This window comes from Phasianus colchicus, chromosome 4 (genome assembly GCF_987193195.1).
Source record: "Phasianus colchicus chromosome 4, bPhaCol1.hap1.1, whole genome shotgun sequence".
In the NCBI taxonomy this organism is placed as follows: Eukaryota; Metazoa; Chordata; class Aves; order Galliformes; family Phasianidae; genus Phasianus; species Phasianus colchicus.
Genome location: NC_143439.1, coordinates 21,279,441 through 21,295,249, shown reverse-complemented (window position 1 = coordinate 21,295,249; position 15,809 = coordinate 21,279,441). Strand labels below are relative to the sequence as shown.

The following is a 15,809-nucleotide window of genomic DNA, read 5'->3' as shown; positions in this document are numbered from 1 at the left end:
TCATGGCATTGTTTGCACAATGTTTACTTGTAATTTAGTATTCCTTCAACTGGATCACCTTTTTGGCTGGTCTAGGAATAGGGCATATTCTAGTATTGATGATACAGCTGAGGGGATATAAACAGGGGATATAAAATAAGGAGGCTTATCCCAATTGTTAACTGAATTTACTCGCTACTGGGCAATGGATAATAGTTGGCAAGTGTGATTCAATTTGGATAGTCAAATATGCAGATGCTATACCAAATTCTGATTGTGGCTAGCTAATCAGAAGTTGAGTATATCATGTTACATGGTAATGGTTCTTCTCTGGCGCTGTTAAATAGCATATGATCAATAGGGAAGCAACTGGAACTGTATTACTCTAATGGAGATCTTATACTCTGTGATTAAGATCATGCAGTTTAGGAGATAGATATTATTTTGATCATTAACTATAATAACATCTACTGTACTGTTGCTCTCTTGGTCCAGATGAGGTGATGATCTAAAATTTTGGACAGTTCTAGGCCTAACTAATGTATTTTAGGTATAGTATGGCTCATAATATTTCCTTCATTTTGCAGCTGGAAAAACCAATATACATTCGTTGTGGAACAGTTGGTGCAAGGATGTTTCTTGTCTATGTCTCTTACTTGATCAACACTACTGTTGAAGGGAAAGAAATCCTCTGCAAATGTCACCGGGTAGGGTATAAAGATTCTCCAGTTACTGAAGATTCAGTCTTTAGATGAAACATATTTCTTGTATTTTATTACTATAACTCCAAGATGCTTAAAAGCATTTAGTAGATGGAGGAGTGGAGGTGGAGGGGCAAAATGATTCCCATTTTGATCTAATTTAGGATGAACAGCTTTGTAAGTGTAATCGGAACTTTAAAAAATTGTTGGTGTTTATTCCCTATTAAAAAAAAACACAAAAAAAAACATTAAAATAAAACCCTGGAAGAACTTAAAATGATGATGATTAAAAGTAGAATTGTATTAGTAACCTTTGACATTAGTTGCTTGAACGTAACTTATTCCCTCTTTTCCTCTCACTCTTCTTGTGACCTACACAGGATGAAACTGTAACTATAGAAACAGTATTTCCTTTTGACGTTGCCATCAAATTTGTCTCCACAAAGGTATGTGTTCTGAGAAGTTGTTGGTAGTATGGAATTGTGCCACTTCCAATAGTCACGCCCTGTTTAGTGAGAAATAGCCAGGTTTTGTGTATGTCTTGACAGCTGGAGCACTTGGACAGAGTTTTTGCAGATATACCATTTTTACTGATGACAGACATCCTGAGTGCCTCTCCTTGGCCCCTCACTATTGTAACCAGCCAGCTACAGCTGTCAGCTTCCATGACCTCAGTAGATCAGCTGGAATCTTATGTAGAAAATGGTAAGTTTTCTTAAGTTCTTTTCTGTCACGAGGGTATTTTATTTTTAATATTTATGTAAGTTGAAAATAAGCGTGGATGACTTTTAAACAGGATTTGCTAATCAAACTCTAGAAGTAGGCTACTTAACACTTTCTTCATGTACCAGGACACAATTTAAATGGCTTTAGTAAGGTTGAAAATGTAGTTCCGTTTCACTTGATTAACAAAGAAAATTTGGTAAGTGGTATCAAAATCCTAAATACAACAGATAAAAGGGAAAGCATCTGAGAGTACTTCTGATTAAACAACCAGATATACATTTGAGAAGATTGGCAATATTTCCATTGTTGATGAACTTTGTACAGTTTGATCCTAAACAATCAGTTCAGTCTGAAATTTTATATGTCCATGGTTTCACATGGATGGAACTGAAAAATGTAAAGCTAGATAATAGGCTAAAAAGAACAATTAAAAATAAAAATACTTCTTGTATCTTTTGTGAGAGTTAACTTTTAAAGCCAAATAAGTGGAGTACTTACAGCAGAGCTGATTCAACGACCTTCAATAAAATGTCTTCAAATTTGCTGAGTTAATAGAAAATGTGTATTTTATTTGAACTTTGCGATCAAGGCAGCCTGAATAGTTGCCAAACTGAGGGGTAGCTGCCTACCTATGTATTCAAGAGCTTGCAAGACTGTAGTTCTAGAAATCAATGGTTTTCCACGTCCTCTAGTAATCAGAGTATGATATTTCACCTTTAGCTCTGGCACCTTGGGCTTCTAGTTGTTGCTCGTAAAGAGCTAACAGCCAGGAGGTACAACCATTTCAAATACTAGCTATCCAGCTGCCTAGGTTTTTTTTATTGTGATATTTTTTCTCCTTGTAGGACTTAGCAAAGTGATCTTTTAGTACTATTTCCTTTAAAAATCAATTCTATTGAAGAAGTATTGGCTTTTCATTTTAAAACATGCTAGTGTCTTAGAATCTTTTGTGAAAGAGAGGTGTAGAGTTTGATTTGTTGCATGCAAAAAAAATTGCAAAACAAACTCTAAATTGGCAAAAACTTGTTCTCTATCCACCTGGAAAATCCTCACAATGCAGTCCAGAAAGTAAGCTGTCATATTTATATATCCCACCCTTTTATGTGTTGGGATACTTTACAGTCTTTATTGAATTTGTGTATGGTGTAGGTATAGTTTGCAAAGTACTCTGCAGACCTTTGAACGTTTGTGTCTGTGTAATAGTGACTGTTTAGGCTTAATGAATGGTGTCTGTAGTGTTGATTGTGCACTGATTTTAAACAAAATCTTGCTGATAGTTGTCTTACAGACAGGTGAGAGTGCCAGTGAGTGCTTTTGCCTACGATGTCCTCCAGTTACTAATAGTGGTGGAGTGGCAACTGGATGTTATATCATTTCCTGGAAGAGGTAGGCAGCTCTTGGCCCAGATGGGGAGAAGCAGTCAGCTGGGTTGGCTTTCGAATGGTGGTGTTCTTTGGCTTTTTTGTATTGGGTCTTCCTGTAACAAAGACTATCTAGACTTTAGATCTTAGTTATAACCTGGTTAGGCTCCGAAGTAAATGCCTATTTCACTTAAAATTAAAAAAAAAAAAAAAAAACCATGGTTATAGTTCTAATATTCCATGAAGCTTTATTCTTTGTAAGATCTTAAGTCAATTACAAAGCCTTCCACTCTGTTTTCACTAACCATGAAATATTTCACCTGGAGCCAAGTCAAAGTAGTAATTTGGAGATAGTAAAATGAACAAACTTTTAAAATGGAAAAACTAAGTATTTTCCCTCCCTTGGCTCTGGATTTGTATTTGCTCCATTTTCAAAGATAAATGCTCAAGTATATCTGTCTTGTTGTTTCTAATATAGAGCAGTTTAGTGTTCTTACTTGCCTTTTGCTATTTTATCTCAATGCAATGGCACTTTTTGTGTTCACTTCAAACAAATATAAGGGGATTTTTTTCCACCACTGAAATTACTGTAATTTTAGTTTTAGTCATGTGTAAGTGGTATTCTTTTAGCATACTCACTTAATGTTTCACATTGCATAACTCTCAATGCGTTTGTTTTTCTTCTGCAGAAGTTCTCCTGTGGAAAGTGTACCTGTTGTTAGTACAGTCATCACTCTGCCACATGTGATTGTAGAGAGCATTCCCCTCCATGTTAAAGCAGGTAATGTTAATTTGGCAACATACACGTTCTGCCTAAAGATTTTAAATCTTCCCAGTTAAACAAGTGCTAAATCTTGCAGCATCAAATTTTGTACCTTGCATTTGCTGTAGCAAAAGGCAGGAAATTCATGATTGATTCTATGGGCCTAGTGAAAAGAAACTGCCTTATTTGAATTGCATTGCCCTTCTTCTCACTTCTCAGTTCTAGGGAGGAATTAGAAGGTAGGTGTGTGAATGTGCAGTCTTAAAAGCTACTAAATTGTACTGCATGGCAGCACAGAGGCCACATTATCTCTACTGACACAGCCTTCACAGTAGGGTTTCTCTAGATGCCTTTGGCAAGAATTGTTCCATCCACCCACACCCTGGCCACTTCCCAGGAAAGAAACAGCCTGGAGAACTGGAGCTGCTTATGGGCAGGTGAACTGTTTCTCTTTTGGCACTTGACCTGCACAAGAGCAGAGCAGTAGTGCAGAGCTCATTGCACACATGCAATTATTGTGATTTCTTCACTTTATTTTCACTTGCACTGATCTTCTATCATTCTTTCCTGATGTATTTTGAATATCACAATATCTAATAGCTTTAGCAAGCTGAAGATACTCAGCAGCAAAGTGACTTTTTAGTTAGCATTCCTGAATAGTGTGAACAGTCAGGAAGCTTTGTAACTAGGTATTGAGTAAGTGGAAAACCTAACAAATAAAGTTCTGATCTTTTTTTTTTCTCCTTTGAAAATCTCTTGAAATGCTGAAGATGTCTAATTACTTTCAAACTTTTCACTACTCTCTGGGCTTGCTTTTTTGTGTGAAAATTTTAAATGTGCTTTTTTAACTTTGAGATTACTTTCTTTCTAAAGATCTGCCATCGTTTGGTCGAGTTCGAGAATCCCTCCCTGTCAGATATCACCTGCAAAATAAGACCAATTTAGTCCAGGATGTAGAGGTGTCAATGGAACCCAGTGACGCATTCATGTTCTCTGGCCTTAAGCAGGTATAAAAATGTCACATTTCCTAATCCTTTTGGTTTATGTAGTAGTGAAAAATATATTGATTAGACTTGCACTGATGTTCAGTGATGACAAATTCATTTTACAAATGTTGTATGGTAAATTCTATCTGGAAGGACACAACATGAAGACTCCTTCATAAGAAAGGTGAGATGGAAGCCTGGTTAGGAGCTGTGTATCACATACTGAAACACCATGTTAGCTATGAACTGTAAGTTGTTAGTTTTAACCAAAAGAGGAAAATAGTTGCATAGTTTACTTTGTCCAACTCAAAGGTTGGGAGTAATATATAAATAAAGAATGAATAGTAAACTGTTTGCCACAGAACTTACCTGTTTGTGGCTTTTTCTCCTTTCTAAGATCCGATTAAGAATCCTTCCTGGCACGCAGCAGGAAGTATTATACAACTTCTATCCTCTGATGGCTGGATATCAACAGTTACCATCTCTTCATATTAATTTGCTGCGATTCCCAAACTTCACTAATCAGTTGCTCAGACGATTCATACCTACACACATCTTTGTAAAGGTAAGATGGTGAAAAGTGGCTTGTGTTCAAAGCTAAAGTTATAGGGATTGAGCAACCTCTATGCTTTGAGATTCAGAAACACTGCAGTATTCCACACCTCCCTAAATAACTTCTGAAAACATATCCTCTCAGTGAATCACCCTGTCTAGATTTTCTTCAAGTATGTGGATCTGAAGACAGCTCAATCAAGACAAATAGATCTTGTGCTTCTAAAAAAAAAAAAAAAAAGTACTTGATTGTTTTCCTGCTGCAGTCTCCAGAATATTGTATTCACTTCTTAGTCAGACTCTGAGCAAGCAAGGAACCTGAAGAGTTTGTTTATATGAGTAGAGCTGGACTTGTTCAGGCGTCTGTAAGCCTGTTTTTCTAGGACACAGGCCTGGCATTCTTTCAGTTTTATTTCAGCCAAAAGAGATTGACAGCACATGTAAAAACTAAAGTTCTGCTTATCAGTGGCTTAAGTCAATACAAGAGGCTTTTTTTCTTCAAAAGTAGTGCTCTCACCACTCCTGTTGAATTTCTTTAGGGTTCAGAATGCTTATCCTTTTTGCTTTAGAGTTGTCAAGGCCTCAAAGCACCTTATTCTAAGAATGCATTTTCCTTTTTTTCTTTAACTTTTTTCTCTCCATCTCTGATTTTTTGTCTAGACTTCCAATAAGTTTTCAGTTTCATTCCTGTTTTATACATTATGAGCTTTTTATACTGCAGTAGTACTCAAGCTCTAATCAGCCAGGCCTTGTGTAAAGTTGTTTGAATGTGTATGGAGATGCTTTTGACATTTAACAGAGCAGTTATAAGGAGCTGTAGCCTTGACAAAATACTCACTAGGCCAAACTCAAATTTCAGTTGGTTGTCATCAATATTTGTGCTACTTCTGGAAATCATTAGAAATAAGGATAGACTTAGCCCACACTTGTGTGCTAGAACCACATGATGTATTGTGAAGTTAGTTTCAGGCTGTTAAGTCTCTATTCTTACTTTCTTAAAGCCTCAGGGTCGTCAAGCAGATGAAAACTCAATTGCAGCTGCATAACTTCAAGACTTGCACCTCTGCACTTAAAGAAGATGGGAAGTTGCACAGAATATGTAATGCTTGCTTTGGAAACATGGCTTTGATCAAACCATAAGAATTATTTGTTTTTAATTACACCTCTTAACAGAACTAATATTTAAAAAAAAAGTCTTTCATAGACTGTCTTTAAGGAAGAAACATGGGGAAAACTTGGTGCTTTAACAAGAACATTGTTTTGAAGGTAACTTTGAATGTCAAACTCTTAAAAGTATTACTTTATAGGCATATTAAATATCTCAAGTGTTTATGTAAAGAAATACAAATTTATTTTACCAAAACTAAAAGATGTTTCATAATTAACAGTAAGTTGAAGTGCTAGATTTGTACTTTACAACACTGAAAATGATTATTCTTTACAAAAATGTGTTCTGTGCCACTTGTGTGGAGGGCAAAACAGGTTGTGCAGTAGCATAGGAGGTTACAAGTGATTAACGTGTGTTGTTGGGATTGAGTGGCTTGCTAGTTGTTAAAAAGGGTAAATCTGAAAGGCGTTTCTTCTGGGTAAGCCTTACATCTGGGTTTGAATTCAGAAATAGCTGGTCTAATGAACAGAGATTCATTCATTCATAACAGGTGGACTGTCCAACCTCAACTTGATGTGGTTTTGAATTATTTTTGCACACACAGCTTCCAGATTGAAGATGTCTTAATAGCTCCCTGCTGTGTCAATTAAGAGAGACATTCTACTGTTGTACAGCTACAGATGAACTGGTGTTTAAAATACAATAAATCCTGTACATATTTAAAAAGAACAAACAACAAACATTGTGAAAACTTCAGTTGTTTAACTTTCTAAATAATGGCATTTTGCTTGGAGAATATCTTATTTATTGTCAAAGTGAAGTTCTAATAAATAGCTTGTAACAGAGTGCTTCTGAAACTGTCGTTAGTTGTGCTGTTTTCATAGCTATTGCTTCATAACTCTGTGATCTGTCTTATGGGCTTATGGTATTGAAGTCTAAAATAACAGCTCTAATAATCAGTCAAAGGCATTGGAGAAGTGTGGAAGTTTTCCTAACCAGGGAAAGGTCTGTAGGCTCTTCAGCACTCCTGAGAAAATATGAACGAGCATATATAGTTTCTCTGTGGAGTACAGGTGGAGCTGTATTACGAGGTGGTTAAGCAGTGGTGCAAAGAAGGAAAAGATGACAGACTAACCATGCTGGAAAGAAAAACCTTCCTTTTTTTTTCTTTTTTTTTTTGCTGAAGTAGCATCCATGGAATGGGTATCTTATCTCATTACTTAAAAGACAGGAATGGAAAAACTATTTCATTTCCAGAAATGTTTTTTTTCTTTCAATAAACCAATCAGCTTACAGAAACTTTGGCACCAATGCTACTGCTTCTTACCAGACATGTTGATGCAAGTGATGCAAGTACAGTAGAGAACTATGCCTTTTTTCCCCACCTCCAGAAACAGCCTAACAACAAAACAGTAATGTGCATTTTTTTGAGAAAGGGAAGGACATAAATGCTCTTATGGTTACAATGATACTAAGGTTGTCAATGATTTACACAAATGTTACTTAAAATTAAAATTGAGTAATAAGAATTGGCACTGTATAAAGAATAATACAGAAATGTGAACATAGGCTTTGGAGGAAAAATACCTGTTTTACCATGGTTGCAGTTTCTATTCTTGTTCCCATTTGTGAAGATAGTATTTTATTTTTTGTGTGATCTTGTTGTAGCTGTGAACGCTACAAAGCAAAGATTTTCATCTTGGTTGTCTGTAAAGTACCAGGCACACCTTTTATGCTATGTAAATGACTGATGTGAGTGAAAACGTGCACAAAGCAGGAACCACCTTGCTAAAAATGCTTGAAAAGTGATTAATGATGGCTATCTTACTGACTCATAATACTAATGCTGAGGGGGGGATGTTTGTGATTCCCTCTGGAAATCTTGAGGAGATGGAAAAAAAAGTGCATTTACTGAAGTGTAAGTGCAGCTTTTTTAATCACTTGCTCTGTTTTGATGAGCACCATTCAAACTTAAATGTATACTACTTAAATGTAGTTTATTTTAATTGGAACTAATTAAGCATCAAAGAAAAGAGAAGCTACTTTTAGACTGGCTTAAAAATAACTTTAAGGAAAAACAATTGAGATCAACATGTTCAGGCTGCTACTGAACATGAAACAGCACTGGCATCATCATTTCCTTTCCTCATATGCTACCAAGTACATGAGGGGGGAAGAAAATGTCCCATCAGATTTGGCCTACAAGTGATGACCTGAGCCAGGAAAGGTACTCTGGCCCTGTTCATTTGTTCTGGCCACTAAGCTCTACTTGTAAGAAGTTTAGGAAAGTAAAGGATTAAAATAAGGGTTATTTTGTTGTTTCTAACTTTTATGGTCTTGCACAATCTTCTCAGATCTTTGGTTTGCAGAGAGGTTTTGGAGAGCTACCAGTTGCGTGTTGTAATGTATAATGTGTTTCTTTATGCTTTCCTGGCCTCTGCTTGTGAGGCTGGGATTTCTTAGGCAAAAATACTGCCTTGACTCTCCAGGTTTGAAGTTGCCACATGTAATAGGAAGAAAAAATAAGCTGTCAAAAATCAAAGTTAGTACTTTTTCCAAGTACCTCATTCCTTAATCTGCTCTGTTTTCTGAGAAGCAGTGAGCTTTGTGTCTTTTCAGTGAAGCTGGGATGAAAGTAACAGTCAGTGGGTTCAATCTTACTCCAACATACTTGTTCTATTGCTCCTTCAGGGATGCTTTTGGTAAGAGGCCATAACAAGTAGTTATCTACTCTTTGAAGGACGGGCATTTTACCTGAGGAGATGAAATGAAGGATGGAGACCTGTGCAGGAAGGACTTGTGTGTTCAGCTTTCTCAAATTCAGGATAGCTGTGTAGATTATTTTTTCTCACAGCTGTCATATCAGGTGTGTTCAGCTTGCTCAATCAGGTACTGAGACAGCTTCTACTACCCTAATGTTTGTCCTATTGCCACAGTGATTTGTAAAATAGTTCATTTGTAATGCTGCTTACTGCATTAAAAACATGGACAGGGTAGAATAAAATAGAGGGGACTAGAAAGGTCTGACTGCATGTCCACTTTGGGACTAATCAAAAGCTAAAGCATGGTATTATGGTTGTTTGATATGTGTGGAGTGCTCCTTAAAGTGAGTTTTGTGGACAGTAGAAATGAAGATATATCCTAAATAACCATTGTCCCTAGATAAGGTTCAGAAGAAGTTTATATGATGTACGAAATAAGATAATTTGTGAAAACTGCTTCATTGGAGTTTTTCTTGTTGATGAGGAGAAAGAGGAAAGGTTTTTAAGTCTTTAGGTTTTTTTCCTTAAGGGGTGAGAAACAAACCTAGTGAAATTAATAAATTTAATCTGGTTTTAGTTAAGGGCTAATATGCTGGGCTACTCCTCCATGCACTTGCAAAAAAAGCAAAGGTGAATTCAGATAATGTAGATACAGGCTGGTCCTGATGCATGTAAACTTGTTAAAACATTTCGGCTGTTACGCTCTGCTTCTCCAGTATCAGAGATCTCCACACCAGTCAGGGTACCATCCATGTGGAACATGAGGGCCCTTCACTTTGCTGGCAGAGGAGGCTTGTTGGAAGCAATGTTCCCTGGGTTCCCAAGAAGGTCGTGTTTCACTGAGGCTGTGAACTCAAACTCTGCATTCCTGCTGTGCATCACAGCCTGCTTTACCAGGTTGTTTGCTGAGAACACAACTGTCACAGTTTGTCTGAACAAGGAGGAACTACAACTTCTGGAAGAACCCTTTCCTCCTTTCTAGTTGCTGTATCTGTAGTCACATCTACCTGTGCTGTTTTTTGTTGCCGTAAGCTCATAAAGGAAAAGCAGTAAAAGCAGTTTTAGGCCTTGCTGAAAACAACTTTGAAGAAGAAAGAAAAAATAAAATCCATTGAACAATTGTGGCATCTGCGCTGCATTTGTAGTATGGTGCTCATCCTATTCACCCATTTTTCTAAAAATGTCTGTAGGTCTAACAATGTTTCTGCCCTCCACCCATCAACATCCACCTTTTCTTTTTCTGTTGCATTTTTTTTTTGCAAGCTTCCTCTAGAAGGGGCCTTGATTTTTGAAATTAATCAGAAAATAATCAGAAAAGTAACTTGTCAAAGGCCTTTCCTGGACTCCAGAACTCTCTAGCTGAAGCATCCTTTGCATCTTAGATGTCAGGCATGCCTTAGCTTTCTACTTGCTCAGGGGAAAGCAGTCCTGGGTAAATGCTTTCTGCAGCAGTATGCGATGGAATCTACCCTGAGATTGTGCCTATTTCTGGATGCAGACTTCTACAACAGGACTCAATTGGTCAGCCTCTGGACTTTAAGAAAAAAAAACAACTGCTTGATATTGTCTTGCACACATGTGTTGTTTTGGTGTGCAAATACCTACATGTGATGCAGGGCTCCAAGGAGTTCCCAGTTTTAATGCTGCTCTGGGACTTGTCCTCAATTACTCTGCAGAGACATAGAGACAGCTTGGCATCACCTGCAGTGTGACTGAGTAGGGAATAACTTGCAGAAGGATGGTTGCCTACCAATTAACTGCAGCTTCTTCAGGGTGTGTTATTCAAGCATGTTCACATGGACACTTGCTAGATGCTTGCTCGTTCTTTCTCCTCTATTTCAAAGTCTCCCTGGGAGAAAGCATAATGGGTTCTGACTTAGCCTTGGATAGGTACAAAGTCAACAATATGTTGAAGAGGAGTGCTCCTTTATTATCATATTTCTGAACCACCTCTTCTTTTGCACCCTACGGGGTATGTTCTAGAGCTTAGAAAGCTTCCCACCTTAGTAAGTATATTTACTTGGTTATATATCTGAATGTGTCTCACGTTAGGAGTAAGCAGCCTTCCTTGCCTTTTACTGTAGGAGGCTTTGTCTCACAGGTAGCGAGATTTTGCAAAATGCGAGAATATTTTGCACTGCAGCATGTGAAATAAGTAGGTTTGAGCATGATAAGCTAAATGAAGAAAAGCAGGTTCAACTGTCTTCCCTTTTTATTTGTAAGCCTTAAGGAGATGTGCTGTCCTGAAAGAACTTTAATTTTTGGAGGAGAAATAAGATATGTAAATACAAATGGACATGGGTCAGATGTTAGGAAAGTGAACCTCTCAGTTTCCTAGTGTTGTAATTTTTCTTATTTCCAAAGGGCTATCAAGTGTTGGATAATTAAAACCAGACATCTGCGTATTTAAATAGAATGTTAAAATACCCAGAAGATTTGCTTAAGATGGTATAAATTCCATCACCTGAACAGAATGTAGATATGTTATTCTAGTATTTTGAAATAAAATTATGTCTGGTTTCCTCACCAAATCTCTAGGTATTTTGCTAGAAAACATGATACTGTGCAAGGGCAATCAAGTTTGTATAGCCATGCTCATAGGATGTATCAATGCAAAACTATGCTAACTATGTATGCGAGTTACCATTGTCTGAACTTGCCATTGGCATGGGGAAACCTGGGAGTCAAACACTTCTCCCTGGAAAGTAAGTAAAAATGTGTAGCTGGCATTCTTCTTCCTACATTTAGGAGTCTGATTTGTATCTGATTCCATTGGGACATTCAAAACCGACCTTCAAGCTGAGATTGCAATTATTCTTTCTAAGAACTTAACAGTTAATCGTCCAACAGTTTTCTTACTCCAAAGCATGCACATACTTTCTTCCTGTAAACCATTTTACATGCAAATGTTTGGCTCTTATCTTACCTGCACTTTTTAGCAACTACTGTGTTTTTAATATTTTTTAAATCTTGAACTTTTAAAAAGAATATTTTTTTTCATACTTAAAGTTTTTACTACTGGTATTTAAATTATTTATTTCTCCAACTGTTATATTAAGTTATATGTAATATATTGAACTTAGATGTTTCTCATTATGCAGCTCTTATTTATACATATATGTGTATCAGTAAAATAAGGGCAGCTCCTCTCAAAGGAGTTATTAAAAACATCTGCTTCATCCCTAAAAAGTCATTGAAGCATTTGCTGTGAAGTATCCTGTTTGTAAGCTGTTTTGGCTAGGAGGTTGCCAAGAGGTCATCTTTTTAAAAAGTCTCTCTCTAGGTCACTGTTCCATGAAGGCTTTTATGTAAGGAACACCATGATTGCTTATGTTAGATTATGACCCTGGAGGTACTCATCACTTGGAGTGCATTTGGATCTGAGAGGCTTTTAGTTCAAATATTTCTATGCCCGGATCTGAAGGGGATGCTGATAAGGATGATTAATGAACCCAGTGAAGGAGTTTTCAGGTAGTGAGACAGGAATGCTATCGTCTCCCTTAACCCAGCATTTCTTAGCATCGGTAATGTAACAGAAATGCCTCTGTCTTACAGGTCAGTGACACATCCCTAGAGGCCGTGCTCCTTGCAGGAGTGAGCGGTGCCTGCTTACACCCAGGGAAGCTCACAGGATTTCCTTGTGCCAGGTGGCACCGAGATTTCATTGCTGCAGGGAATGCAGCAGGGCCTGCAGACTCAGTGATGAGCTATCTGTGCTTTGGAGAAGGCATTGTGTTTTCCATATGGAGATGCACAGTTACAGTTAACCTGCATGTTTGTTACTGTAATGCAAATCATGGTGGTAAGCTTTGACTTGCAACTGCTGTCCAATTTCTAGATAAATGAGGCTGATGTTTTAATAGCTTCTCCATGTGAGGAAATCAGCAAACTGTTTAAACGCTGCTGTATGGCTATGATGGCAGGTAACTTTCTGCCTTTGGTCACAGATCCAATGCACACCAAGGCTCCAAGGAAGCAGGACTGCGGGATGAGGTTTCAGGGACACACCTTGGAAAGAAATTATCTGGTTCTTGGCTGTTATCACCCACTAAGATGAAGTAGCAATGCTTTCATTTTTATAATCAAATAGACAATCTCACTTCTGTGAAAACCAAGGGAAATTTGATGTACAAAGGTTGCATCTTTGCCACCTTCTCTGCAAAAATTATTTTCCCCTGGGTTTCTCATCTGCAAGTGAAGCAGCTGTCATAATTTGCCCAGAAACTAACCCAGGAGAGCTCAGAAATTCCCCAGTGCTGCAGGTAGTGTGGAGAGCTATGAATGTTTGGCAAAATTTCCACTTGAGCCAACTCTGCATCCTAACAGGGCCAGGTAGGGTGTACAGAAAAGCGTGAGGGAAAGGTGAGAGGTTGCTGGCTGGTGCTGGGCGGGGAGGGAAGCAGAAAAGAGGAGCACTGGGGAGAAACTAAGCATTGGGGTGATGTCCACTAGCAAGCCAACCAGTAGGAAGATATGTTGTTATGAATGTTGCTCATGCTGTGGTGCTGCTCTTCGTGCCTGAGATGCGTTAAAAGCAAATCCCTTAATGGCTATTGTTCCAGGAAGAACAAAAGCTGAACTTTCTGGTTTAGCATGGTGCTGAGTCTGTGGATAATCTTCAAAGAGAAACTACAAAATTTAAAAGGCATTAAGCTCTAAGAAATTTGAAATCTGGCACACCTGGTTTACAAAGACTTTAATTTTTGTCACCCTGAATGCTGCTGTGTGTTCATTTTTCTGTTGGAGTGCCAAAGGCATTTTTCTCTGTCAAATGCAGGCTCTTGACCTTGGAGTGGGATGACAAGGAGTTATCCTAGGGTGTGCCCTCACCTGTCAGGCAATGCGAGGCACAAAATAGAGCTGTCCGTCTTCTTTAGCTGAAATGTTTTCATAAATACTTCATAATCACCTGTCTCCACAGGGCAGAGAGTTGTCTGCATTACCTTGCGCACTCAATATTGAGATTGATGACAGTTGGGGTCATTGGTTAAGCTGTCTCATCCTGACAAGCTGAGGCAAAGGGAGGAGCCAGGAGAGCAGCAGGATGGCTGCAGCAAATACCCATGAGAGGCAGCGATTCCCAGTGCAGGCAGAGTGCTGCAGGTCTTGGTGTGACCCACAGGCCGCATCCTGCTGTTTGCAGACCATGGTGCTGGAAGGCCTATGGCTGATGCTCGCTGGGTTCTCTGGTGCCCCTCACCAGCTGTGAGAGCAGAAGAGGAGGGCTTGCATGGGTGGACCATCACCCATTTTCAAGCCCACGGCCTATTTTAAAAGAAATAATTGTCTATTGCAGCTGTAAGGTGCCTTTTACTTTCCCATTTGTAAACCAAGCACAGCCTTGACCATGCTAGCTCACTGAGGGTGAGGGTAAGGTGAATGAAAAGGAAAAAGCACTGAAATGACAGCTTTTCCTTTAAAAAGGAATTGTTCTTGGGTTTTTTTTTCTTTCTCAGAGCTTTGTTATTATTCCCAGAGGCACCCATGACAAGTGCAGAAACACCAGATATTGGTAACCTCACCAAGCGAAGATGCACTTTTGTTAAACACATGCTGGTGTCACTAGTTGGGCTGGGAGTAGCGAACTGAGGGCTGAGATAGGAACTCACATGGACATCGACTACTGCTACCACTCTGTAAGTTCAGTGTCCTTTGCTATGTGCAGCTTTCATCTAACAGCAAATGTGATGGGAGTGCCCCTTACCACAGGCATTTTTTCCTTGCTCGAGTGCAGAAATCCTACTCCTACAAAGCCCAGGGATGTGGAAAAAGACAGCTCTGGTTTTGGGGAGCCCAGAGGAAGGCTGGGAGCAGGGCTTGTGTTTTCTGACCTGAGTCATAGTCAGTAGATCACCACACAAAGTAGAACGTGTCACCTACTAGTTAAAGCTAGATCCTGAGGGCCAGCAGGAAAATCAGGAATGTCTCAGCACAGGTATCCTAATTTAATATTTTTCTTTGCATGAGTGCCTGCCTGCCTTAAAGGCAAGGCAAATTCTCAAAGGACTTTTACCAAAACCAGCACCACAAGTGGTGCTCCCTCTCCACAGTCCTGCAGAATCCAATTGGAAGGGCATGCCAAGTGTCCATGGAGCTCCTGTGTCCTCAGGCACCTAATCAAAGCAGAGCAACCTCAGGTTAAAATGCCCGGCTGAGGGGAGACCCTCTGAGCTCCCCTGTGCTGCCTCAGAGCCAGCTGCTCAGCAAAGTGTGAGCCACTGGGTGCAGGCCGCACCTCTGCTGGGCCAGGAGGTAGCCTGGACAAGGAGATGCCAAAACGGGCAGATATTTTAGGTGTGACATTTTCATAAATAAAATGGCACCTTACCTGCAAATATGGAACTCTGTATGGCTGCGGAGCTGCATAGTCTGAAACAAAATCCTGTTGCTGTCCAACAATTTATTTCCCTCCTTGCAACTTCACAAATAAATGAGATTAAAAGGCCTTCGAATCCCTGAGTTTCAGTGCCCTATCCTGACCTGGGCTGGAGGTGACAGCCCCATCCCTTGCATTATTCTCACCCTGGGAGCAGTGAGGACCTGTTCTCCCTGTCTGCTGGGAGGTGATTTCACTTCCCCACTGTACATGGTGTATTGTTAAGCAGACAATAGCTAATTGAACCCTACATGCTCACCTACCCAAATGGTATCTGCCTCCTTGCTAAATCTTAATCCTGTTGCCAAAAGTATCCTGAGGAAGGTGGCACTGCTGCCACAGCTGGGAATCTCCACTCCCTTCTCCTTGTATCCCACCATATTCTATTTCCCCCACAGCACAGCTGAGTCAGGCAGAATTGTAAAGCTTAAAGCTCAGCAGTCAGTTGCTTCCTGTGCTGCATGTAGTTTTAATGTCTGAGCTGAAAGAAGCTCA

General features: G+C 39.2%; 1 protein-coding gene across 2 annotated transcripts in view; it reads left to right on the top strand.

The window, feature by feature from the left end:
- The window catches only part of TRAPPC11 (trafficking protein particle complex subunit 11), a 34,487-nt gene that overhangs the window by 17,588 nt on the left and 1,090 nt on the right, over positions 1-15,809 (top strand). Inside the window, exons 22-29 of one of the 2 annotated variants that reach the window (XM_031607441.2) lie at positions 567-686; positions 1,061-1,126; positions 1,229-1,385; positions 2,684-2,792; positions 3,457-3,548; positions 4,404-4,537; positions 4,914-5,081; positions 6,070-7,033. In XM_031607441.2, the coding sequence (XP_031463301.1) occupies positions 567-686; positions 1,061-1,126; positions 1,229-1,385; positions 2,684-2,792; positions 3,457-3,548; positions 4,404-4,537; positions 4,914-5,081; positions 6,070-6,114 (891 nt within the window). In that variant the 3' untranslated portion in view covers positions 6,115-7,033. Of the gene's footprint in view, positions 1-566; positions 687-1,060; positions 1,127-1,228; positions 1,386-2,683; positions 2,793-3,456; positions 3,549-4,403; positions 4,538-4,913; positions 5,082-6,069; positions 7,034-15,809 lie in introns of those variants that run through there. The other variant, XM_090138897.1, reaches the window with a different exon arrangement.